Source organism: Nicotiana tomentosiformis, chromosome 2 (genome assembly GCF_000390325.3).
Source record: "Nicotiana tomentosiformis chromosome 2, ASM39032v3, whole genome shotgun sequence".
NCBI lineage: Eukaryota > Viridiplantae > Streptophyta > Magnoliopsida > Solanales > Solanaceae > Nicotiana > Nicotiana tomentosiformis.
Genome location: NC_090813.1, coordinates 61,241,476 through 61,267,565, shown reverse-complemented (window position 1 = coordinate 61,267,565; position 26,090 = coordinate 61,241,476). Strand labels below are relative to the sequence as shown.

Genomic DNA, 26,090 nt, shown 5'->3' with positions numbered 1-26,090 from the left:
TTATCATTTCACAACATAAGCGTACAGAGAATTGTTTTCGCACGAATTTGAAAGGATATCCTTCATTTTCAGGTGGACTAAATTGGATTCTTGGAATAAAAATATATTTCTTAGCTGATTGGCCCGTTGTAATTTTGGCATGTATGACATTGTTGTCAAATCCTCTACAGATCATTCTTGTACTATTATATAAGCCATTTGAAGGGTCCAAATTTCTAAGTAGCATGATGGGCGCATTTTCTTTCAAAACTAACCTATTTAAGAAAATATAGATATGTTTAATTTTATTGGTATTTGTAAATTAAAAAGTATATATACACATATATAGAGAGAGTGAAAGAAAGAGTTTAAGAGAAACTTTAGTGACATAATAGATTTGGAGCTAATGGCTCCTATGTAGGGGAAGACCATTTGGTGTTAAAGTGCTGAGGTATTCTTCTTGATAGTAATTGTTGGTATCGTCTTCTGTAGACTCAAAACTAATAAATATCTTGCTTTCACCAGGAAACTTGGCTATCAACATTTTATTTAGTTGATCTACAAATTCATTTCTACTTGCTAAGATAGCTCTTTCTGTTATGAACTGTGCAGAACTGGCATTTTGATGTAGTGATAGAAATATTTCTCTTATCAAGCATTCCTGTACTTTATCATCACTATTGTGTTTGATAACTATTTATTCTGGAAGACGTATTAAGTTTTCCTTTACTGTTTGCTCATTCCCATTACCAACACGAAATAAGAAATTACTGAAATTTGGATCTGCTCTTGCTCTCATATTAGTTGTGAAGTGTATCTTTTCCATTAAAGGCCACAAATATGATTTCACTAAACTTGCGTTAACCGTCTCTGCTCTTGTAGATTTTGGAACAACTGGCAATGCTTGTCGGAAATCGCCTCCAAAGACCATTACTTTTCTACCAAAAGGTACATTGACATCCATTATATCGCGAAAGCTCATGTCAACTGTTTCAATTGTTTGACGCTTTTTCATGGGTGCTTCATCCCATATTATTAATTTTGCTTGTCTTATTAACTTAGAAACACCACTCTATTTTGATATTTTTGTCATAGTTGTATCGTTTGTTTGAAGAGGTATGTCAAATCTAGAGTGAGTTGTACGACCTCCTGGTAATATTGTTGCTGCTACACCAATGGTTGCAGTTGCCAAAGCTATCATACCTCTGGATCTAATATTTTCTAGTAATGCACGATATAAGAATATTTTTTCAGTTCCCCCAGGTCCATCTATAAAAAATAATCATGTTGTTTCAGAGTCTACACTATGTAATATGGTCTTGAAAGTTTGTGCTTGTTCATGATTCAACTTTGATTGTGCCTCATAATCTTCTACAGGTACCTTCAAAGATATTTCTTTAATTATTTCTCTACATTCTGAAGTAATTTTTTGGCATGACTGTTGGTTGATTTTCGGTAAATTATATTTTTTAACACTTTTACCCATACTATCCAGATAATAATTAACACTTTTTAGTGTACATTGGAGTTGAGTAGCAGGTGAATTTTCATGCATTCTTCGAAAGTCTTCTGACATATCATCGTAGTATGTTTCCCATAGATTTCTAATATCCGTTGGATTGCAATATAATAAAATTTTTGCAAATAAACTTCGAAGAGCTAATGGCATTTTGAAGAAGACAGTCTCACGTAAACATTCAAAAATGCTATTATCTGATTCTAATAATCCTCTTTGTTTGGTAGCTTCTTTGAAAGTTTCATTTTTTCCATTAACAGTTAGCAAATCTTCAAATGAAAATGGTCCTCTAACGTGGTTCAGTAATAATATCTCATAATATCTTTCACCTTCTCGGGGATTAGCTATATTATTGATTTGTAAATGTTAATAAGCATAATTTAAGAAGTGAATAATAATGTGAATTTAAGTAGTAGTTATCTTACCAATAGCAATCCAACCAATCACAAATCGTATTTTTTTTTTGTCCAAATCTTAGGCTGCGGATTCCAAACATAATGCTCTGGAAATTCTCTGTAAAGATAACTTCGTGCCTCATCGTCTATTGACCACATCATGAAATACTCGGTGAGCATAGTATCATTTACAATGTCTGAGGCCATCACATTTCTGAGATTTTGCTTCTTCCAATAATACACTAAAGTATGGATACAATAGTAGAATATAAATATTGATGTAGTTGCAGAAAAATAAATTGCTAGAAATTTTGCTATATGAGTTAATTAATTTTAGTACCTGCTTGATTGTCGGGTAGATATAGTTGAAGGTTAATAACTGGAGGTTGCATTTCACTTAGATTAAACTCATAAATTCTCCATAATGCTTCTGGCGGAGAGACCCGTCGTGCATCTTGGAAATTTCTAATTTCATCAACTATTTTTTCGCCATCATCTGACTCAATATAAATTGCACACCTATCATGCCCTTTATATATATATATATATATATATATATATATATATATATATATATATATATATATATATATATATATATATATATTTGTAGAGATGTTTTATTGCTTTTACTCCTGAACAAACTTCTACATTGATATGGCAATTATATCTCATCAACAAATATGGATTATAAGGCACAACCCAACGGTTATTCATATTAATTCCACGAACATTTACTGTTTTTCCATCATTTCTTCTCCTATAAATAGGATATCCAACTTTTTCTTGTATTGATTTGTTACAAAATGGTCGTAGATAATGAAATTTACATTGATCATCCTTCATGCATGGACTTGTTCGTCAATTTTCACGGCAAGGTCCATGCATTATATGCCTTATAACTAATTCATTCAGGTGCGGTTGTTTATCCTTGTCAGGCAATTCCGCAGAAATAAATCTATCATACTGATCTGCTGAATAATAAAAAATTACAGGGACAACTGAGAGAAATACTAATGTACTAACGACTGGAAGACAACTTAAAAGGCATACATAGTAGAAAGGTGATTTAGGAACGTTGATGCGGGATTAGAACTTCCATCTGACACACATAGCAATAACCATACTAATGGCAGGAGGCTCTAATTTTATTTTATTTTTGCAACTATAAGTAGCCTAACCTATTAAAATTGACTATTCCTTAGTTTCTTTTCCTTCTTTCAATCTTTTTTTGACATCTTTTTTGTTTGAGAGAAACACGGGGACTTGTGAGGACTTTGGTTTGCCTAGCCCTCGGGAGTAAATAATAAAAATGGTCAATAGCTTGTTCACAAATGTATGAATTCTTCCGAAATTTTTCATCTTTCACATGTTGATGAAAGATAATTTTTCCTAGGTTTTTTCTTGTCAAAATCTGCGGATCTCTTCTGCCGCGCCTTCATCCGGAATAAATTTTTCCAATAAATCGCTATCTGCCCCACGATAATCATTGCTAAGGAATCGTAACCCCTTTTTCTCCATGAACAGACCATAAAGTGAGTTTTCTTGATTGGGGGTATGGTGATAACCATTTAAATCAGAAACTAAAGAAGGAATTATGAAACAACATCAGTTAAGAAAGGCAATGGAAAAACATAGAAAAGTAAATTGAAAAACTCTAATTAAAGTAAACAGTTAATGGAGTGATGAAAATTAGAACTCATCTTCAAATTTAAATTATTTCATAGAACAAAGCAAACGGTAATTGTTGTAAATAAAGATTGTGGAAAACGTTAAGGTACAAGTATAATAGAATAATGGGGTAAACAAAACAAAGGGACTTACAACTTGAATTAGCAAGAGAAATACCGGCTACGATTTATGGGCGAAAATATATGGATGAAATTATAATGGCGGCGAAGATCTGTGAAGCAAGGAGATTGTGGAAAAACGATAAATAGAAGAATACTAATTGAAAAACATAAGGATTTGGTGTAGGAGAATTAGGATTCCATACCTGTTGCTTTAGTAGAGAAGAGCAAATATTGTGAGGAAATTGCCATTAGGTTTTGCTTTTAAAGACAACAAATCAACGAGTGCAATTGTTGGGAATATGATCGTTAATCTTTGAAAGAGAAGGCGTAGGTCGCCAGGCGTCTGTTCAGTTCAGTCGTAAAGTTAATCTGAGGAATTTTTTTGTTTATAAAAAATCAATTTTTTAAGAAAATGGCAATTTCGTAGAAATTTATTAATTGAAGGGAAAAATAGTAATCTGACTTTTAATTAAAGGGTTTCCTGTTTTTAATATATTGTAGATAGATATAGATATATTGCACTATTAGTCCACTACGATACTTAATATTGGGAAAATTAAATCGGGCTAGATTTTTCAGAGAATTGGCATAAACATCTGCGGAGTTTTTCGGGCTAGAAATTGAGCAATTAAGTCTGTTTTATAAGGTTGCAAATAATCTTGATGTTGCTATTGTGTGTGTTATGCGTGTGTACAGGCGTACAGCTCAAATATTGTTACTAGTATATATACTACTTTGCTCGTACTGCTTAAAGAAGAACATATACGGTGTACATAATCAACTTGCTTTACGTTATTTACGTACCTGCGATTCTGTATAGATTTTAAGGAGAATTAGTTTAAATTCCATAAGCTTCTCTGATCTACAAATTTAAGTTTAAGCTTTTAACAGTTTTATAGTTACCACATCCCAAATGTTTCTTCAGTCTTCTTTTCTTTTTTCTCTTTGGTATGGAAGTGGTCGTGTCTGATTCGTGACTTTGGAAAATGAAACTCAGAACCACACAATCATTGGTTAATAAACAAAAATTCATTCTATAGTTGAGTAACTCAAAACAACTTTACAAGGCCATCAAACAATCAAATTTGAGAATGTTTAAGATTTTCATTTTCCGGGGACAAAGTTTGTGGCGTAGGACCAGGCGTTGTTGTTAACGGGGTCTGCAAGGTGGTCAGCAAGGTTCTCTAGTGGGCCCTTTCCGGTAACAATGGCTTGGACAAAGAATCCGAACATAGAGAACATGGCTAGTCTGCCATTCTTGATCTCCTTTACCTTAAGCTCAGCAAATGCCTCTGGGTCCTCAGCAAGACCCAATGGGTCAAAGCTGCCACCAGGGTAGAGTGGGTCGACAACCTCACCAAGAGGTCCACCAGCTACACGGTATCCCTCAACGGCTCCCATCAAGATAACTTGGCAAGCCCATATAGCCAAGATGCTCTGTGCGTGGATCAAGCTTGGGTTGCCCAAGTAGTCAAGTCCACCCTCGCTGAAGATCTGGGATCCAGCCTTGAACCACACAGCCTCACCAAACTTGACACCATTACGGGCCAAGAGCTCGGGGAAGACACATCCAAGTGCACCAAGCATAGCCCATCTACAGTGGATCACCTCGAGTTCCCGGTTCTTGGCAAAGGTTTCTGGGTCTGCTGAAAGTCCAGCAGTATCCCACCCGTAGTCACCAGGGAATTCACCGGTCAAATAGCTCGGGGACTCACCAGAGAATGGACCCAAGTACTTAACACGGTCTGGGCCGTACCATGGGCTGCTAGATGCGACGGGTTTGGCGACAGTCTTTCTCATGGACACCCTTCCATTTCCGGTGATTTCTGAGGCAGATGGGGAGAGTTTCACTGCTTGTCCAGCGAAAGAAGGGGAAGAAAGAGCCATTGTAGAAGCTGCCATGGTTTATCAAGAGGAAAGTGAGAGCTTGCTAGTTTGAGATGTCAAAGTTGGTTGTGATGAGGTGAAGTTACTCTAGCTTCACTATATATAGATAGTAAGAGGGAGAGTCCTTATCTAGTGATATTTATATCTATGATCTCATTGGGTTTCAGAATTTCTTATGGGCAGCAGTTCATGCACATTTGGCAATCTCTAAACCATCAATTTTTCAAGATTTTTACTAAGCGGACCCAACCAATGTTGTCCTCTCACGTGTGTCTACTACAAGGATTGCACTCTATCCTGTGATTTGTTGAGCTTACAATACGATATCTCCTATTAATATCCATTGGCCATTTAATTAATTTCTCTAGATTTTATCTACCACCAGCGTAAAAGATACTGTAGGACGATGGTTTATCGTTCTGCTAAACAAAACTGAGGAATAGCTGAAAATTATTGCCTTTATAATTTGTGGGAAATTAATATTGCATGCTTATGATTGTAAAGCAATGCCATTAAATTTGAGAAGATATTCCCTGCCAAATTTATCCTTTCCTAGTCAATTAAAAAGTAAGAAAATACAATGAACTAGGTGACTTAGTGGCATAATTTATCTTGATTTATACTTTTCACAATACTAAGCATAAGCAAGAGTCAATGTCATAGTTATGTAACTTTCAATTTAAATGAAAGTGAAGATACTGGTGTTTTGGGGTTTTACAAATGCAGGCAATGCAAGAATATCATAATTCTTTTTTTTTTATAGAATTTTTCAGGCTTCCTGGGGTGTTGTATTTATTTCCAAAAAATAGGAGGGGGATGTGAGCCTTACCTCCAAGGATTACAACACACTGATATACATCCAACAGAGGTTGTTACACTAGTTTGCGCCTCTGTTAAAGTACAAGACATTTACTACTTAGCTTTGTCATACTTAAGCCTAACAGTAGGCATCTGGTTTTTGTTAAGCACAAAAGAACCTTTAGTTCCTTTTGGGAGTTGTTAGAAAGAAAGGTATACTTTGGCTTCAGAGTTAGTAGTTGCCAATTTTGCTAGAGAATCTGCTACTTCATTTGCCTCCCTGAAGCAATGCACAGGGCTAATATTGGCCTGGTTCATTATATGTGAAGTATCCTTTATGATCTTTTTCAACCTATAATTGTTGGTATCACCCTCCTTGAGCATATTCATCACCAGCATTGCGTCCAATTCAATTGTGAAGTCTGAGAACCGATTTTGTACACACCAATCAATGCCAAACATAGCAGCTTGAGCCTTTGCCATGTTATTGTTGCTGCATTTTGAAGGAATTGAGAAGGCCATAATGAGATCTCCTTGGTCGTTTCTCACTACTCCCCCCAATCCCGCTTTTCCATTACCATGAATAAAACTTCTATCGGTGTTTACTTTAATAGCTCCATGTTTAGGTTTATTCCAGCATACTGAGATTGCCTTAGGAATATGTTGAAGTTTCATCATGTTGTCACATGAGTTGACCCATGGCAATGTTAGCTTGCATTTTGGAAAAGCTCTATTGATTGCAGCTTGAGTATGCTAGTAAATCTGTTATTTTATCTTGTAGTAGTTGAACCTCTTTTTATAACCATATTTGTAAGAACATCTACACTTCCACATCGCCCAACATATTATAATAGGGATGATTTGGAGAGCAAGTTTGTGAAGAACATTATTGGATTTCTATAGCCACCAATGATTTGTTAATCCTCTAATTGGCAATTGCTTAGGAATGATTCCCAGAGGGGATCCTATAGTTTTCCAGATATACCTAGCTGCATCACTCTCAACAAAAACATGCTGCATAGTCTCTTTTTTTGGGTTAGCAGTTACAATTAGAAATAATGTTCTTACCAAAATTAAGGATAGTATCATCAAAAGGAAGTTTTGATAAGCACAATCTCCATGTTAGGAAAACAATTTTAAAAAGAATGCTAGAGTTACATACCTTTGTAAGGAATTGATCTTTCTCCTTTGTGTCTCTGAACAGATGTAAAGCTGTCTTGTTAGAATACTTACCATTATCAGTAAGATCCCAAAAAGCTTGGTCAGGCAGATCATGCCTGCCAATGTTGATATTTTCTATATGGTGAATGAGCTCCTGTGGAAACAAATCTTTGAGCCTTTGAATATTCCAGTTGCCATCTTGAATAAAATCTTTAATAAGGATTTTGGAGCTTTTGTTGGCATTTGGAAATAAGGAAGCTAAAGGTCTCTTTCCGATCCAATTATCCCACCATATACATGAGTTTTCAGAGTTAATATATCAAATAATGTGAGGTTCAGCCTTGTCTCTAACTTGAATCATCTTTTGCAATGAGTGAGAATTACCAGATACATTGTGTTTAATCAATGGATGGACTCTAACACAATATTTCTGGTTCATGAAAGTTGCCCACAGGGAAGGGATAGTTCTAAATCTCCACCATCTTTTGGTGGCTAAAGTATTGGCAATATCTTGCATTCTTCTAATCCCAATCCCACCTTCTTCAATAGGATAACAAAGATTTTTTCAGGATCTCCAGTGATACTTCTTTTGATCCCGATAGTATCCCAAGAAGAAATTGGCAAGATGTTTCTCAATAAGCTTAAAAGTAGCTTTTGGAGGACACATAGCAGAAAGAGAATAAGTAGGGATGGCTTGAAGCACATTCTTGATGAGAATGACTTTACCTCCATATGAAAGCAATTTTCCATGCCAGCCATTAAGCTTCTTGACAATACTGTTAACCATGCCATCAAAGTAGGCAGTCTTTTTTCTTCAAATATAAATGGAGCATCCCAAATAGGTGAAAGGAAATTCCTTGTCCATAAAACTAGTACAGTCCCTGATTCTATTAATTCTAACAGCAGTAGTTTTAGGAGCAATTAAGAAAAAACTTTTATCATTGTTAACCTTTTGACCAAAGTTTTTTTCATAACTATGAAGAATATTCATGATGAGATTAATAGAGTTGCTATTACCACCAGAAAAGATAATTACGTCATCAGCATATGCTAGGTGGTTAATGTGTGAACATCTAAGTAGAATAGAGAAAGGAATAAAATTATTATCTCGCAAAAGGTTATTCAGGGAACAAGAAAGCACTTCAGCAGCAAGGATAAATAAGGAGGGAGAAAGGAAGTCACCCTGTTTTAGACCCTGACTTGATTTAAAAAAGCCTTTCCTAGTACTATTAATGATGATAAAATACCAATTACTAGACAGAAGATTAAAGATCATGTCAATCCAAATTTTCGCAAAACCAAATTTCCTAAGCACAACAGTGACAAAGTTCCAAGACATTCTATCATAGGCTTTAGCCATTTCCAATTTCATTACAACATTACCACCTTTATTAGTATTAGAGATAGATTGAACAATTTTCTGAGCTAAAAGAACATTTTCATTAATGAGTCTATCCTTAACAAAACCACTTTGATTAGTAGAGATTAACTTAGTAAGCAAAGGGTCCAACCTAATAGAAAAGATTTTAGTGATAATCTTGTTAGTATAATTAGAAAGGCTAATAGGTCTAAATTCATTAAAAGTTGAAGGGGCAGCATTCTTGGGGATAAGAACAAAACAAGTATGAGTAAAGAATTTAGTCAGAGGCTTACCTTGAAAGTAGTCAATAACAAAGGCTATGATATCCTTTTTGATGATGTCCCAGCAACTTTGGAAGAAGGATCCATTGTACCCATCTGGCCCAGCACTACTGGTGGCTGGCAGGTTGAATATTGCATTTCTAATCTCCTCTTCACTTGGAATAGCATTAAGAAGTACATTGTCTTCTTCTGTTATTTCCTTAGTGATGCAATTCAAAATAGAAGGATCTAGCTTGGAGATAGGGAGGTTAAACATGGCATTGAAATGTTTGATAGCTGCTTTAGAAATCTTCTCGTCTCCTTAAATCTGTTTCCCTTTATGATTTTTAATCCTATCCAATTGAAGTCTTCTCCTCTTTTTTCTGAGCAAACTGTGGAAATAGCTTATGTTCCTATCTCTATCTCCAAACCACTTTATGTTTGCCTTCTGAGTGTTTAAGGACTCCTACATATCTAGCCATCTTATGTATTCCACATGGGCTTTGTTAGTTTCACTTCTGTGTGCCTCTGTGTTGTTGATAAAATCAATTTCTTCCAGGCTTTGAATCTTCTCCTCCCACTTGATGATATTACTCTGGATATCTCCTATGGATTCTCTAGACCATTGGCTTAGCTTTCTACTAAGAAGTTTCAACTTAGCTTGGAGTCTCCACATATTTGTTGCCAGTGATATAAGTGTCCCAAACCTCTTTAACAATGCTGAGAAAGTCGTCTTGCTTGGTCCAAAAATTAAGAAATCGAAGTACTTAATGTGGTTGTTGGTCTTATCAAAACATTTCATAAGCAAATGCGTATGATCTGAGCATGTTCTCACTAGATGTTTGATAGTAGTATTCTAAAATTTTTGTGCCCATATATCATTGATAAAAACTCTATCTAGTCTTTTCCAAATTCTTTTACTAGGCCTCCAATTGTTATACTAAGCAAACTTAGCTCCAGAAAAATCAATATCTGCCACCCCATAGTTATCCAAACAATTCATAAAATCTAAGCTCTTAGACATTCTGTGAAGGTTACCACCAAGTTTTTCATCAGGTTCTAAGATAACATTTAAGTCTCCTCCAATGCACCATGGGCCATTAATACCATTGCTGTCATTTTCTAGGCTAGACCATACGTTTTTTCTTTCCCAAAAAGTACATTTGGCATAAACAGCCGTAATGGCAGTAGTAATGTTGGAATGGCCTTCTTCAATCTTGATAGTAATGTGTTGTTCATCATTGGTAGAAACAATGGTATGACAAATGTTCTTCCAAAAACACCATATTTTTCCATTGTCGTTAGAGATACATCCTAGGAATCCCAAGAATCTCATGTAGCCCTTAATCTTGTCCTTACTAACCATAGGTTCAAGGATAGCAGCATGTAAAATGTTGTTGATGCTAATAAGATGTTTCAGTCTATGAATGGCCTTTTTGGACCTCACCCCTCTAATATTCCAGAAGATCGTACTAATCATGAAAGATTTGGAGGGATGGAAGCATTTCTTTGTTTCCTTTTCTTAGAAGGTGCAGATTTGTTTTTCTGCTTTCTTTCTTTTTTTTCTAACTCTACTTCTTCCTCTCCCTTCTGTAAGAGGGTCCTCTTTCTCGAATAAGTCTTTGCCTGCTTGCCTTCTGATCTAACTTGAGGTTCTTTAGGGCTCTTATGAAGAGAAGGATCAACTATGAGATTAATGCCCGGCTGCTCCAAAATATTAGTAGGAAGGTAGGTAGACCTTGAGTTATATTCCACTATTTTACCATTCTCGTTAGAGTTTCCCTGTTTTTGATCATTAGCGTTTATAGAGATATCAGATAGACCTGTATTAGTAGAAGTAACTTCTGTGTTCATAGAGGGTGTCATTCCCTGAATAGTCAGTTCCTCATCAGTTGTAGCACTCTCTTTAATCATTGATTCAAGATTGTTACTTTAACTTGCTTTGTCATGTGGATCTTCAGAGGTGTAATTCTTATCCTCTAAGATAGGAGTCTGACTTTGATTGGTCTTGGATGTAGATGTGGCTATTTTATTGTTGACGTTGATTCCTTGAAGTTCAACGGGTTTGAACAAAACTTTGCTCTTCTTTTTTGGCATTTTCTTTTCACTGTTCTTCTTTTTATGCTTCTTTTTATTTTGTGTCCTTTCTACTAGCCATTCTGTAATTGTTTTGTCCTCCATTTGTCTGCCATGGCCCTGCATTATCTCCAATTTATCTTGAGCTTTGTTCCCTTTGTTTTGTGAAATATATGTGGGGGGCTTCCTAATGTTGTTGTCTATATGTGTAGATTCCTCTGTTGTACCTTGTTTTTGAGTCTCGTTGTTTTCTTTTTCCTCTTTTTCCTGCTGAACTTCCCTGTTTTCAACTGCCACATCAATCGTGTTTTTTTCCTTTGTTAATTTCTTCATCTTCTATTTTTTTCAGCTTTCCTGCATTGTACCAGTGAATGCCCAAGTAACCTACAATGTCTGCAGTATTTGTTAGGATCGGGAACCCAAGTAGGGAGAAATTTAGTCAAACAATGGTATAATGACAATAACAAAGACAATGGATGTTGATAACAACGACAATTAAAACATATAAAGAAGACACCAATTTAACGTGGTTCGGTCAAAGTGACATATGTCCACAAACGGAGAGGAGCAATTTACTATAACAATAAGAGTACAAAAGAGAATACAAAATTAGAGTAAACACTCTAATTAATCCCAAATACCCTAAGAGAATAAGCTCACAAAATCACTCCAAATAAAGGGTTCACACAAGTGCTTCCCAACACTAACTCTCATACAAAACACTCTTAATAAAGGAGGAAAGGAAGAAACAAGAATTGAAGACAAGTCTTGTTGGTGTGTTTTCAAATGAGCAGAGAGTACTCGTTATATAAGAAGAGAAGAAAGAAATGCTTCGCCAACAATTGGCCACATCCTCTCAAAATACAAGGTCATTTATTTGGCCAATAAGACCTTAAATAAAAGGCATGGCGAAAGTACTCAAAAATTAAAGGCCTAAAAATGAGGTCACCTTTTACGGTATTTGGGTACATTTTCGTACTCAAGTTTCTGAGTGAAACCTTTTAGAGGACTTGTTTCATACTCTTGTCCAACCCACACTGAATTGAGCTTTGGCTTGGTGAGGTCGACCTCAACTCTGACTTTGGCCATGCTTGGTCTAGTCTTGTTGTTCGTGCATAATGTAATACCAAGTATGACAATGAAAAGGTAATTCGGGAAGAAGCACCCAAACCGGTACCACCGGCGGTTTAAAATCGGTGTCCATTTTTCCAGCCACATAACTTGGCCTTCAATTTCAATAGATCATCTATACCAAACACTTTTGAAGTCATCTTCATTAGAGAAATCTAAGAATACTGTGCGATAATCATAAACTCTTATTTTGACATTGCCTTTAACAGTGAATTTCTATGCAAATTTTGACGTTATGTTTACAATCTGGGGTCTGGTTTGAAGAAATTTACCTACAATTGTTAGTCTGCATTCTTCTGCCATGACTCCATAGTAGTAACTAGCTTTAAAGATGATTGCAGGCATGCCATTATGGGTTGAGTAGCGAGCTTTCACATCAGGATTTCCATGGCGATCAGAGCTAGTGCTCACCATTGTTGGAGTTTTCAAAGCAGTAGCATAGTTGGGATTATTCAAAATTCCTTCTTCTACCTGAATCTTCTAGGCCTCAGGGTTCATATTCTCCTCTAAACGCGCCGGTTGGAGGCCGGACGGCGTCCCCATGAGGAGGTGCGTGAGCACCCGACGCCGACCAAAAAGGGGTAAAGGTTACCGTTTCAGGCTTAACGTTATAAAAGTACGGAGAGAGTTTATAAATCTTTTCTCCCATCGGTATTGCTCTTTCTTAAATTTAACCATTATCATCATAATTCTTTTCAAAAATATTTTTTGTAACATTGGCCCATGCTTGGCTTTTGTTGATGGCATCGCCATGAAGAGGTATGTATACAGAGTTCTGTATATGGTGTACAGTTAGTTTCATGTATAGAGATTGAACGACGGCTTAGTACGTGCATTTTAAATACTACATCTGTAATGCTGAGGCAAGGAAAGAGCTTGTTCAGAAGGACAATGTACATGGATTCAATTAGTTGGGATTCATCAGCATTAAAATATGCAGAACTTTGTTAGTCCCGCCAATATTGCTGTATTTGTAAATAATAATTCTGGGAAATATAAGTTATCGTAATGAAACAGTAATAAATTCGAGCCCACTGAATTCACAGTGTTTCCTTAAGGAATTTAATCCCCTCCTAGTACCCAAGGTTATGGATTATTTCCTCCCAGGATAGAACGAATCACACACTGGTGTAGTGGTACTTCAAACCCCAGTGTTTCAGTGAACACAAAATTCGGTAGTAAATCACACTTACAGTTGCTTTGTTTGAAGTTAAAACAATGCAGAACGAAGGAGTAGAAACTCAGAAAATCGTATGAAAATGCTGAGAGGAAGGAGTGCAATGTATAGCCAAATCTGTTGAGCGATTTCAGTTTTGTGTCTTGTGTATTATGTGTGTCTTTCTTCAACAGCGGCTGCACATATATATAGCAGCCAGTGTTGAAGAAGAACGACCGTCCACCCTCCATGGTGGAGCATGCATTAGCATGTTTATGGAACAAGTACTTGGCCATGGTGGGAAGAGCATTAGGCGGCTTGTTGTCGCAGCTGGTGGTCAGTACACAGATTGGAACATATCCGTTATAAATGCGGATAATCTTACATTAATATTTACTATTAACAAATAAATTTGGTCCAAAAAATTAATCAAATCCGAAGCCGAAGCCGTAGCCGTAGCCGAAGCCGAAGCCGTAGCCGAAGCCGAAGCCGAGCCGAGCGAGCGACGACGACGACGGCGCGAGGCTTGCTTTCTTCTTAACTCTTTAAGAGCTACAAGAAGAGCAATTATATATATACCCACCAAAAATCTTTTCCTCTTCCAATATGGGACAATGTCTCATTGTCAAGAGGGGGAAACTTAAAACTTTACTCAAAAATTTTATTTTCCATCCATTTCCCATTCACCCTCATTTTAAGACTATTTCATCTTAAAAACAAAACCTCAACAATCCCCCACATGAATGGGGAATGGCTATATCACGGAAGTATGCATGAAAAAATTGTGTGATTTGCAAGCAAGGATTAATCGCATCTGGATAAGTAGGTTTCCCTTTGAACTTTCCGTAGTAAACTTATGTTGGATATACTCGGTCAATCGGTAGATTTGATATCTTTGAACCGTCGATCTTTGGTGTATACCTAGACAACCATAAGTCACACAATCAACCCTTAACCGTCTTTGGTTCTCATTGTTGTATTCGTTTCAGCCATGAACACCGCCTGGTTTCATAAGTGCGTAGAGAACTGGCCTCACAAAGTTCTCCTTGAAGCGGCTAACACTTCACACTTACATAGGTGATTCCTAAACATGTCATCCTGTAGATACACTATTTGATATACCCCGTATCAAATTTAGAAATCATTAAAAAGCCTTAATGCTTTATCCTTGGTACTGAACATTGTCTCATCACGAGAACAGACTAAAATTTTATTTGACAATGTTGAACCGTCATTAATGACTTTGTTTGATCTCCTTGAACCTAGATCTTGGGATCTCCAGTCTTCTAGGTAGAGTTACCGCCACAATGACTTGTTCTCGGCCATAGCCCCATTCCCCTTGATGATTTCTCAACTACCTCTCTAGTTAGGCCTTTTGTAAGTGGATCCGACACATTATCACTTGACTTTACATAGTCAATCGTGATAATTCCTCTAGAGAGTAATTGCCTAATGGTTTTATGTCTTCGTCATATATGACGAGATTTACCGTTATACATAACGCTCCCAGTCCTTCCAATTGCCGCTTGACTATCACAATGTATGCATATTGGTGCCAACGGTTTGGGCCAAAATGGAATGTCTTCCAAGAAATTCCGGAGCCATTCAGCTTCTTCACCGGCTTTATCTAAGGCTATGAATTCAGCCTCTATTGTAGAGCGGGCAATACATGTTTGTTTGGACGACTTCCAAGATACCGCTCCTCCACCAATAATGAATACATATCCACTCGTGGACTGAGAATAAGCTGAACCGGTGATCCAATTTGTATCACAGTATCCCTCAATCTCTGCAAGGAATTTACTGTAGTGCAAGTCAAAGTTCTGGGTATGTTCTAAATATCCCAAAACTCGTTTCATTGCCATCCAATGAGATTGGCCTGGATTGCTCGTATATCGACTCAGTTTACTTATAGCACAAGCTATATCTGGTCGTGTACAATTCATGATATACATTAAGCATCCCAACACACGAGCATAATCCAATTGTGATATGCTTTGGCCTTTATTCTTTGCTAATGCAAGATTCACGTCAATTGGAGTCTTTGCAACTTTAAAGCCCAAGTGCTTGAATTTTTCAAGTACTGTCTTAATATAATGAGATTGTGACAATGCCAGACCTTGAGGAGTCTTATGGATCTTAATTCCCAGAATTAAATCAGCAACTCCCAAGTCTTTCATATCAAACTTGCTATTGAGCATACGCTTAGTAGCATTTATGTTGGCAATGTCATTACTCATTATCAGCATATCATCCACATATAGGCAAACAATGACTATGTGATTTGGAACATTTTTAATGTACACACATTTATCACATTCATTTATCTTAAAACCATTTGACAACATTGTTTGGTCAAATATGCCATTGTTTGGGTGCTTGTTTTAGTCCGTAAAGAGACTTAACAAGTCTACATACTTTCTTTTCTTTACCTGGAATCACAAACCCTTCAGGTTATTCCATGTAAATTTCTTCCTCCAACTCTCCATTTAAGAAGGCCGTCTTAACATCCATTTGATGAATTTCAAGGCCATACACTGCAGCTAATGCTACTAACATCTGTATGGACGTAATTCTTGTAACTGTAGAGTATGTATCAAAGTAGTCTAGACCTTCTCGTTGTCTATACCCTTTGACTACGAGTCTTGCCTTGAATTTATCAATAGTGCCATCATCTTTGATTTTTCTCTTAAAAATCCATTTAGAACCCAAAGGTTTATTTCCAGGAGGAAGATCAACCAATTCCCATGTATGGTTGTTCAATATGGATTCTATTTCACTATTGACTGCCTCTTTCCAAAACAATGATTCCGAAGAAGTCATAGCTTCTTTAAATGTTTGAGGCTCATTCTCCAATAAGAAAGTCACAAAATCTGGTCCAAATGAAGTAGACGTTCTTTGACGTTTACTACGTCTTGGATCCTCCTGATTACATGTACTTTCTTTTGTTTCTTCCCGAGGTCGTTTAGATCCTTCACCAAACCGACTCACATTCCTTTTTATACGGATATATATTTTCAAAGAACTCAGCATTATCTGATTCTATAACCGTATTATTATGAATGTCGGGATTTTCTGATTTATGAACCAGAAATCGATATGCTTTACTATTTGTCGCATATCCTATGAAAACACAATCAACGGTTTTCGGTCCTATCTTTACCCTTTTGGGTTTAGGAACTTGCACTTTTGCCAAACACCCCCACACTTTAAAATAATTCAAGTTGGGCTTCCTTCCTTTTCATTTTTCATATGGAATGGATTGTGTTTTGCTATGGGGCACTAGATTTAATATTCGATTAGCCGTAAGAATGGCTTCCCCCCATAAGTTCTGTGGTAAACCAGAACTTATCAACAACGCATTCATCATCTCCTTTAATATGCGATTCTTTCTTTCCGCAATCCCATTAGATTGGGGCGTGTAAGGGGCTGTTGTTTGATGAATAATTTCATATTCTAAACATATTTCTTCAAAAGAAGATTCATATTCACCACCACTATCACTTCTTATCATTTTTACTTTCTTGTTAAGTTGCATTTCAACTTCATTTTTGTATTGCCTGAATGCGTCTATTGCTTCATCTTTACTATTCAGTAAGTAAACATAGCAATATCGAGTACCATCATCAATAAAAGTTATGAAATACTTCTTTCCACCTCGAGATGGTATTGACTTCATGTCACAAATATCTGTGTGAATTAATTCTAAAGGATTTGAATTCCTTTCAACTGACTTATAAGGATGTTTAACATACTTAGATTCCACACATGTTTGACATTTTAATTTTTCGCATTCAAACTTAGGCAGTACTTCCAAGTTAATCATTTTCCGCAAGGTTTTATAATTGACATGACCCAAACGTACATACCATAAATTATTTGACTCAAGTAAGTAAAAAGAAGCTGAAATATTATTATTGTTTTCCACAACCATTACATTCAGATTGAAAAGGCCCTCGGTGAGGTAACCTTTTCCTACAAATATTTTATTCTTACTTATGACAACTTTGTCGGACACAAAAACGCACTTAAAACCGTGCTTAACAAGAAGTCCAGTAGAGACTAAATTCTTTCTCATTTCAGGAACATGAAGGACATTGTTCAAAGTCATGACCTTGCCAGAAGTCATTTTCAGAAATATCTTCCCATATCCTTCAACTTTTGTTGTTGAAGCATTTCCCATATAAACTGTCTCTCCGGGTCCAGCAGGAGCATAAGTAGCAAAAGCTTCTCTAACTGCACAAATATGGCGAGTGGCTCCTGAATCAAACCACCGCAGTTTAGGATTTCCCACCAAATTACATTTAGAAAGCATGGCACACAAGTTATCAACATCATCATGATTTACTACCATGTTTGCTTGACCCCTTTTCTTGTCTTTCTTCGGAGCACGACACTCCGTAAATTTGTGTTCGTTTTTCCCACAGTTGTAGCAGTTTTCACTGAACCGCTTCTTGCTTGGGTTATATTTCGGACCAGAAGCCTTCTTCCTCTTTTTGTTATCTTCAATAATATTTGCTCCCATTATTGTTGAATTTCCACGGCCTCTCCTTTCAGCAGCTTTATTGTCCTCTTCGATTCTCAATCGAACAATGAGATCTTCAAGGGACATTTTCTTTCGTTTGTGTTTCAAATAATTTTTGAAGTCCTTCCACAACGGAGGCAACTTCTCAATCATTGCTGCTACTTGGAATGCTTCATTGGTGACAAGACCTTCAGCAAGTAGATCATGAATAATCACTTGCAATTCCTGAACTTGGGTAATAACAGACTTGCTATCTACCATTTTGTAGTCCAAAAATTTTGCGGCAATGAATTTCTTCATCCCGGCATCTTCAGTTTTATATTTCTTTTCAAGCGTATTCCACAATTCTTTTGACGTCTCCACGCCACTGTATACATTATACAGATTATCATCCAATCCGCTAAGAATATAATTTTTATATAAAAAATCAGAATGCTTCCACACTTCAATCACGATAAAGCGTTCATTCTCTGGAGTTTTATCTGGCAGATCAGGAATATCTTCCTTGATGAACTTCTGTAGACATAACGTAGTTAAGTAGAAGAACATCTTCTGCTGCCAGCGCTTGAAATCAATCCCGGAAAATTTTTCGGGTTTTTCTGCCGGTGCCAACGCCGGTGTTCGGCTTGTCGATGCACTGGCAGTCACCATCGGAACAGCTTGGTTTTCGCTTTCAGTTGTCATTTTTTCTGTAAAAGAATGACACAAACAAACGTTTAATAAACGTTTTCAAACTGGAGTAAAAATCACGTAGATTTTAATCTCCAACAAAATGCCACGAAGGCTTTACTCTCCAAAACGGGAGTACACAAAATCACAAAGGTTTTAGTTTGCAGAATAATAAGAATAACACAAATACAGAAATAAATATTAAATTCCTTAAGATTGTTAGTCCCGCCAATATTGCTGTATTTGTAAATAATAATTCTGGGAAATATAAGTTATCGTAATGAAACAGTAATAAATTCGAGCCCACTAAATTCATAGTGTTTCCTTAAGGAATTTAATCCCCTCCTAGTACCCAAGGTTATGGATTATTTCCTCCCAGGATAGAACGAATCACACACTGGTGTAGTGGTACTTCAAACCCTAGTGTTTCAGCGAACACAAAGTTCGGTAGCAAATCACACTTACAGTTGCTTTGTTTGAAGTTAAAACAATGCAGAACAAAGGAGTAGAAACTCAGAAAATCGTATGGAGCAGCTGCTGCACATATATATAGCAGCCAGTGTTGAAGAAGAACGACCGTCCACCCTCCATGGTGGAGCATGCATTAGCATGTTTGTGGAGCAAGCACTTGGCCATGGTGGGAAGAGCATTAGGCGGCTTGTTGTCACAGCTGGTGGTCAGTACACGGATTGGAACATATCCGTTACAAATGCGGATAATCTTACGTTAATATTTACTATTAACAAATAAATATGGTCCAAAAAATTAATCAAATCCGAAGCCGAAGCCGTAGCTATAGCCGAAGCCGTAGCCGTAGCCGAGCGACGACGGCGCGAGGCTTGCTTTCTTCTTAACTCTTTAAGAGCTACAAGAAGAGTAATTATATATATACCCACCAAAAATCTTTTCCTCTTCCAATATGGGACAATGTCTCATTGTCAAGAGTGAGAAACTTAAAATTTTACTCAAAAATTTCATTTTCCCTCCATTTCCCATTCACCCTCATTTTAAGACTATTTCATCTTAAAAACAAAACCTCAACAAACTTTACGAGGAGGCTGTGTTAAGAGCAAGAACATTTGCTGCAACATGCTATGTTCAGAGTGCAGACTACTAAACATTACCCTTATCATAGAGTCTTGTAGTGAAATAATATTATGTCCTCTTAATTCCTCTTTCACTTCTCAACAGAAAAATGAGGAATCGTGTCATAACATATCATGTTGTTGAACATTATTAATTTTGTATGTGTGGACTCCAAAACTTGTAAATAACTCTATTGGAGGCTATTCTAACAGTGTTACAATTTGGGCTATTGCTGTTACATGCCTATGCACTGTAAAAGCGTTGGCCGTATTTATCCCTTCATCTGTATGTTTTTTAAGCTCAATATCATAAATTTGTACTACGAAATTCCAATTAATTTTGTGTTTGTGTCAACTTAACTTGTGTTAGTTTTTCCAAATGGATAAATACCTTTAGTTCTGCAGTGGATGTTTTCTGCATAATTCAGAGCAAAATGTGAGACACCAGAGAACATGGAGAAATAGTTGATACTTTCTCTATTCATTCAAGAGACGAGACAACAGGTAATTTTTAGAAAATACTTCTTTAGCCTTGGATTTTCACCTTCGACATTATATTATTCTTGGAACTATATTATTGCTTCTTGAGAACTTATTAAATTCCATAAGCTGCTCTGGTCTGCAAATTAAAGTTTAAGCTTTTTAACAGCTTTTTAGTTTTTCTAGTTACCACATATATCCCAATTGTTTCTTTTGGTCTTTCTCTGTTCTATTTTATTTTTATCTTTTTTCTCTTTGGTATGAAAGTTTGATTCATATCTTTGGAAGATTAAACTCAGAACTACACAATCATTGGACTATTTAAAAAAATCATTCTATTGTCAAGTAACTCACAGCAACTTTACAAGACCATCAAACAGTCAAATTTTAAGATTGTTTTGTGATAGTATTCATTTTCCGGGAACAAAGTTTGTGGCGTAGGACCAGGCGTTGTTGTTAACTGGGTCTGCAAGATGGTCAGCAAGGTTCTCCAATGGGCCCTTTCCGGTAACAATAGCCTGGACAAAGAATCCAAACATAGAGAACATGGCAAGTCTTCCGTTCTTAATCTCCTTCACCTTGAGCTCAGCAAATGCCTCTGGATCCTCAGCAAGGCCCAGTGGGTCAAAGCTGCCACCAGGGTAGAGTGGGTCGACAACCTCACCAAGAGGCCCACCAGCGATACGGTAACCCTCAACGGCTCCCATCAAGATAACTTGGCAAGCCCAGATGGCCAAGATGCTTTGTGCATGGACCAAGCTTGGGTTGCCCAAGTAGTCAAGTCCACCTTCGCTGAAGATTTGGGATCCAGCCTTGAACCACACAGCCTCACCAAACTTGACACCATTACGGGCCAGGAGCTCGGGGAAAACACATCCAAGAGCACCAAGCATAGCCCATCTGCAGTGGATCACCTCGAGTTCACGGTTCTTGGCAAAGGTTTCTGGGTCTGCTGAAAGTCCAGCAGTGTCCCACCCGTAGTCACCGGGGAATTCACCGGTTAAGTAGCTTGGGGATTCACCGGAGAATGGACCTAAGTACTTAACACGGTCTGGGCCGTACCACGGGCTGCTAGATGCAACGGGTTTGGCGACAGTTTTTCTCATGGACACCCTTCCATATCCGGTGATTTCTGAGGCAGATGGAGAGAGTTTCACTGCTTGTCCAGCGAAAGAAGGGGAAGAAAGAGCCATTGTAGAAGCTGCCATGGTTTATCAAGAGGAAAGTGAGAGGTTGCTAGTTTGAGATGTCAAAGTTGGTTGTGATGAGCTGAAGTTATTCTAGCTTCACTATATATAGAAAGTAAGACAAAAAGAGTCCTTATCTTGTGATATCTATATCAATGATCTCATTGGGCTTCAAGATTTCATATGGGCAGCAGTTCATGCACATTTGGCAATCCCTTAAACCATCAATTTTCCAAGATTTTTACTTGGGGTACCCAACCAAATTTGTCCTCCCCATGTGTGGCTGCTACAAGGATTGCACTCTATTCTGTGATTTGTTGAGCATACAATACGATATCTCCTATCGTTATCCATTGGCCATTTAATTAATTTCTCTAGATTTTATCTACCACCAGGGTAAAAGATACCACTGCTATAGCCCATTCAATGTTAGGACAATGGTTTATCGCTCTGCTGAACAAAATTGAGGAAAAGCTGAAAATTATTGCCTTTATAATTTATGGGAATTAATATTGCATGCTTAAATTGTAAAGCAATGTCATTAAATTAGAGAAGATATTCCCTGCCAAATTTATCCTTTCGTAGTCTATTAAAAGTTTTTTGGTTAAAAAAAAAAAGACTTTCAATACTACTGAACATAAGCAAGAGTCAATGTCATAGTTATGTAACTTTCAATTTACATGAAAGTGAAGATACTGGTGTTTTGGGGTTTTACAAATGCAGGCAATGCAAGAATATCATACTCCTTTTCAAAAATATTTTTTGTAACATTGGCACATGCTTGGCTTTTGTTTACCACATCGTCGTGAAGAGGTATGTATACAAAGTTCTATTTATGTTGCACTGTTAGTTTCATGTTTAGAGATTGAACGACGTCTTAGTACGTGCATTTTAAATACTACATGAGCAATGCCTAGACTAGAAAAGAGCTTGCTCAGAAGGACATGCACATGGATTTAATTAGTTGGGATATCAGCATTACAATATGCAGAACTTTACGAGGAGGCCGTGTTAAGAGCAAGAACATTTGCTGCAACATGCTATGTTCAGAGTTCAGAGTTCAGACTACTAAACATATTGGTTTTCCCTTATCGTAGAAATGTCAATGGTCTTGTAGAGTTGTAGTGAAATAATATTATGTCCTCTTATTTCCTCTCACTTCTCAACAGAAAAATGAGGGATCATGTAATAACATATCATGTTGTTGAACATTATTAATTTTGTATGTGTGGACTCCAAATTTGTCAATAATTTTGACAGTGTTACAATTTGGGCTATTGTTGCTACATGCCTACGCACAGGAACAGCGTTGGCAATATTTATCCCTTCATCTTTTAAAGTTCATTATCATGAATTTGTATTAGGAAATTCCAAGTTTTGTGTTTGTTTCAACTTAACTTGTGTTAGTTTATCCGAATGATAAATGCCTTTAGTTCTGTAGTGAATGTTTTCTGCATAGAGCAAAAGGTGAGACACCAGAGAACTAGGTGCCTGCTGAGGAAGCAACATACCACCTTCTTCATTCAAGAGACGAGACAACAGGTAATTCTTAGAAAATACTTCTTTAGCCTTGGATGTTCAACTTCAACATTAAATTATTCTTGGAACTATATTATAGCTTTTTGAGAACTTACTAAATTCCATAAGCTGCTCTGGTCTGCAAATTAAAGTTTAAGCCCTTCAACAGTTTTTTAGTTTTTCTAATTGCCACATATATCCCAATTGTTTCTTTGGTCTTCCTCTGTTCTCTTTTATTTTTATCTTTTTTCTCTTTTGGTATAATAGTCTGATTCATGGATTTGGATGATGAAATCAGAACTACACAATCATTGGGATACATAAAAAACAAATTCTATTGTCAAGTAACTCAGAACAACTTTACAAGACCATCTAACAATCAAATTTTAAGATTGTTTTATGATATTCATTTTCCGGGGACAAAGTTTGTGGCGTAGGACCAGGCGTTGTTGTTAACTGGGTCTGCAAGATGGTCAGCAAGGTTCTCCAATGGACCTTTTCCAGTAACAATGGCCTGAACAAAGAATCCGAACATAGAGAACATGGCAAGTCTTCCGTTCTTAATCTCCTTTACCTTGAGCTCAGCAAATGCCTCTGGGTCCTCAGCGAGGCCCAGTGGGTCAAAGCTGCCACCAGGGTAGAGTGGATCGACAACCTCACCAAGAGGCCCACCAGCAACACGGTAACCCTCAACGGCTCCCATCAAGATAACTTGGCAAGCCCAAATGGCCAAGATGCTTTGTGCATGGACCAAGCTTGGGTTGCCCAAGTAGTCAAGTCCACCCTCGCTAAAGATTTGGGATCCAGCCTTGAACCACACAGCCTCACCAAACTTGACACCATTACGGGCCAAGAGCTCGGGGAAGACACATCCAAGAGCACCAAGCATAGCCCATCTGCAGTGGATCACCTCGAGTTCACGGTTCTTGGCAAAGGTTTCTGGATCTGCTGAAAGTCCAGCAGTATCCCACCCATAGTCACCGGGGAATTCACCGGTCAAGTAGCTTGGGGACTCACCGGAGAATGGACCCAAGTACTTAACACGGTCTGGGCCGTACCATGGGCTGCTAGATGCGACAGGTTTGGCGACAGTCTTTCTCATGGAGACCCTTCCATTTCCGGTGATTTCTGGGGCAGATGGGGAGAGTTTCACTGCCTGTCCAGCGAAAGAAGGGGAAGAAAGAGCCATTGTAGCAGCTGCCATGGTTTATCAGGAGGTGAGTGAGAGGTTGCTGGTTTGAGATGTCAAAGTTGGTTGTGATGAGCTGAAGTTATTCGGGCTTCACTATAAATAGAAAGTAAGAGGGAAAGAGTCCTTATCTAGTGATATCTATATCAATGATCTCATTGGATCTCAAGATTACTCTCATGCACACTTGGCAATATCAAATTCATCAATATGTCAAGATTTTTACTTAGCATGTGTGGCTACAAATATTGCAGATACTCCATACTCTGGGTTGTTGAGCTTAAAGTAAGATATCTTCTACCTTTCTCCATTGGGCAATTGTTTAGATATTTCTCTTCCAGTAGTGTAAAACATACCACAACTATTTGATCATTCGATATAAGGAAAAGGTCCAAATATCCCCTTGTACTATACGAAATTGAGCATATTTGTCCTTCGTTAATACTTTAGCTCAAATATGCCCTTACCGTCATATAGTTGGTCCATATATGCCCTTAGAGTTATACAGTTGGCTCATATATGCCCTTTTTGAAACGGAATCCACACAAACTAATTAGTTCTTTCGTTAATTGTATTAAAGTGTATTACAAACACTATTTCCTTTTTATTAGCACTTTTTTTCTTTACCTTTCTCTTTTCTTTCTTCTTTTTTCTTTTCTTCCCTTTTTTTTTCTTTTTCTTTTTCCCTTATCCTATTTCCTCCATTACTGATGTCTTCTCCATTTTCGTCATCAATTTCAGATGACAAAACTCGTGAATTCCAATTACTAAGAAAATTCTCCCATAAAAATATTTTTATAGATCATATGTTTGTCAATTTTTTAATTTTTACTAAACATATATTTAGTTCTAAAAAATTTAACAAAGTAAGATTGAAATAATATTAATGTAACAAAAAACCCAAAATATCCAACAAAACCAAACAATCCAAACCGATATAATAAGTTTGGTTTGGTTTTGATAAAAACCAAACTAACCCGTTCCATGTACACCCCTAATTTACATAGTTAATTAAAAAAAAATAGAAAATATCCAGCTGAAAAAAGATGAAAAAAGACTAACAATTCAAATTTATAACACTACAACTTGAACTCTAGGCTTTTAATCATTAAATTATCTTTCTGGAAATAATTTAAATATTTTGGTCTTTTGAGTATTGTTAAAGGTTGAGATGTTTTTATTATTTTAAAGTTTAAACCATAATTTTTGGAACAGTTTAATTTTATTTATTTAGAGGGCCAGTGAAATTGGAACTTGATTACCTTGTGGGAGATTTTTTTTTAGTGATTATAATTCATGAGTTTTGTCAAGTAAAATTAGTGACGAAAATGGAGAAGGTATCAGTAATGGAGGAAACGGATAAGGGAGAAAGAAAAAGGAAAAAAAAAAGAGAAGAAAAGAAAAAGAAGAAAGAAAAGAGAAAGGTAAAGAAAAAAGTACTAATAAAAAGAAAATAATGTTTGTAATACACTTTAATACAATTAACGACAGAGCTAATTAGTTTGGGTGGATTCCGTTTCGAAAATAGCATATATGGGCCAACTGTATAACTCTAAGGGCATATATGGACAAACTATATGACGGTAAGGGCATATTTGAGCTAAAGTATTAACGAAGGGCAAATGTGCTCAATTTCGTATAGTACAAAGGCATATTTGGACTTTTGCCCTTCAATATATGTTGTTTCTCTACAATAATTTTCATGCATTTATTCTTCTTGGTTTAAGGTTTTGCAAAATAAATTCAAGAAAATCATGCATTTATTCTTCCTGGTTTAAGGTTTTGCAAAATAAATTCCCACGATGCTTATGATTGTAAAGCAATGAGAATTAAGTAAGATGATTACAAGTATTGCCTTTCAATTTACAAACCTAAGGTCAACAAATGCAAGAATATTTTCTTTTCTAAGACCTTTTCATAATAGG

At 36.7% G+C, this 26,090-nt stretch overlaps 5 protein-coding genes and 1 long non-coding RNA gene across 6 annotated transcripts; all 6 read right to left on the bottom strand.

Moving 5' to 3' along the window:
* Positions 1-2,591: 2,591 nt before the first annotated feature.
* On the bottom strand, positions 2,592-4,027 carry LOC117276312 (uncharacterized). The gene is made up of 3 exons (XR_004506567.2): positions 3,887-4,027; positions 3,715-3,793; positions 2,592-3,473 (listed from the first exon to the last, which is right to left on the bottom strand). It is a non-coding gene; the product is annotated as an uncharacterized lncRNA (long non-coding RNA).
* Positions 4,028-4,693: 666 nt separating this feature from the next.
* LOC104094357 (chlorophyll a-b binding protein 21, chloroplastic-like) lies at positions 4,694-5,660 on the bottom strand. The gene has a single exon (XM_009600282.4). It carries the CDS (start codon positions 5,583-5,585, stop codon positions 4,788-4,790), a length of 798 nt encoding a protein of 265 aa, XP_009598577.1. The 5' UTR covers positions 5,586-5,660; the 3' UTR covers positions 4,694-4,787.
* Positions 5,661-6,569: 909 nt separating this feature from the next.
* On the bottom strand, positions 6,570-8,316 carry LOC138904911 (uncharacterized). Its single transcript, XM_070193407.1, has 3 exons — positions 8,114-8,316; positions 7,531-7,645; positions 6,570-7,079 (listed from the first exon to the last, which is right to left on the bottom strand). The coding sequence occupies exons 1-3, from the start codon at positions 8,314-8,316 to the stop codon at positions 6,570-6,572; spliced, it is 828 nt and encodes a 275-aa protein (XP_070049508.1).
* Positions 8,317-11,081: 2,765 nt separating this feature from the next.
* On the bottom strand, positions 11,082-11,558 carry LOC138904910 (uncharacterized). Its single transcript, XM_070193405.1, has one exon. It carries the CDS (start codon positions 11,556-11,558, stop codon positions 11,082-11,084), a length of 477 nt encoding a protein of 158 aa, XP_070049506.1.
* Positions 11,559-20,583: 9,025 nt separating this feature from the next.
* LOC138906501 (chlorophyll a-b binding protein 21, chloroplastic-like) lies at positions 20,584-21,553 on the bottom strand. The gene has a single exon (XM_070195437.1). The coding sequence runs from the start codon at positions 21,477-21,479 to the stop codon at positions 20,682-20,684; it is 798 nt and encodes a 265-aa protein (XP_070051538.1). The 5' UTR covers positions 21,480-21,553; the 3' UTR covers positions 20,584-20,681.
* A 1,734-nt stretch (positions 21,554-23,287) lies between these two features.
* On the bottom strand, positions 23,288-24,254 carry LOC104094354 (chlorophyll a-b binding protein 21, chloroplastic-like). The gene has a single exon (XM_070195436.1). The coding sequence runs from the start codon at positions 24,178-24,180 to the stop codon at positions 23,383-23,385; it is 798 nt and encodes a 265-aa protein (XP_070051537.1). The 5' UTR covers positions 24,181-24,254; the 3' UTR covers positions 23,288-23,382.
* Positions 24,255-26,090: the final 1,836 nt, after the last annotated feature.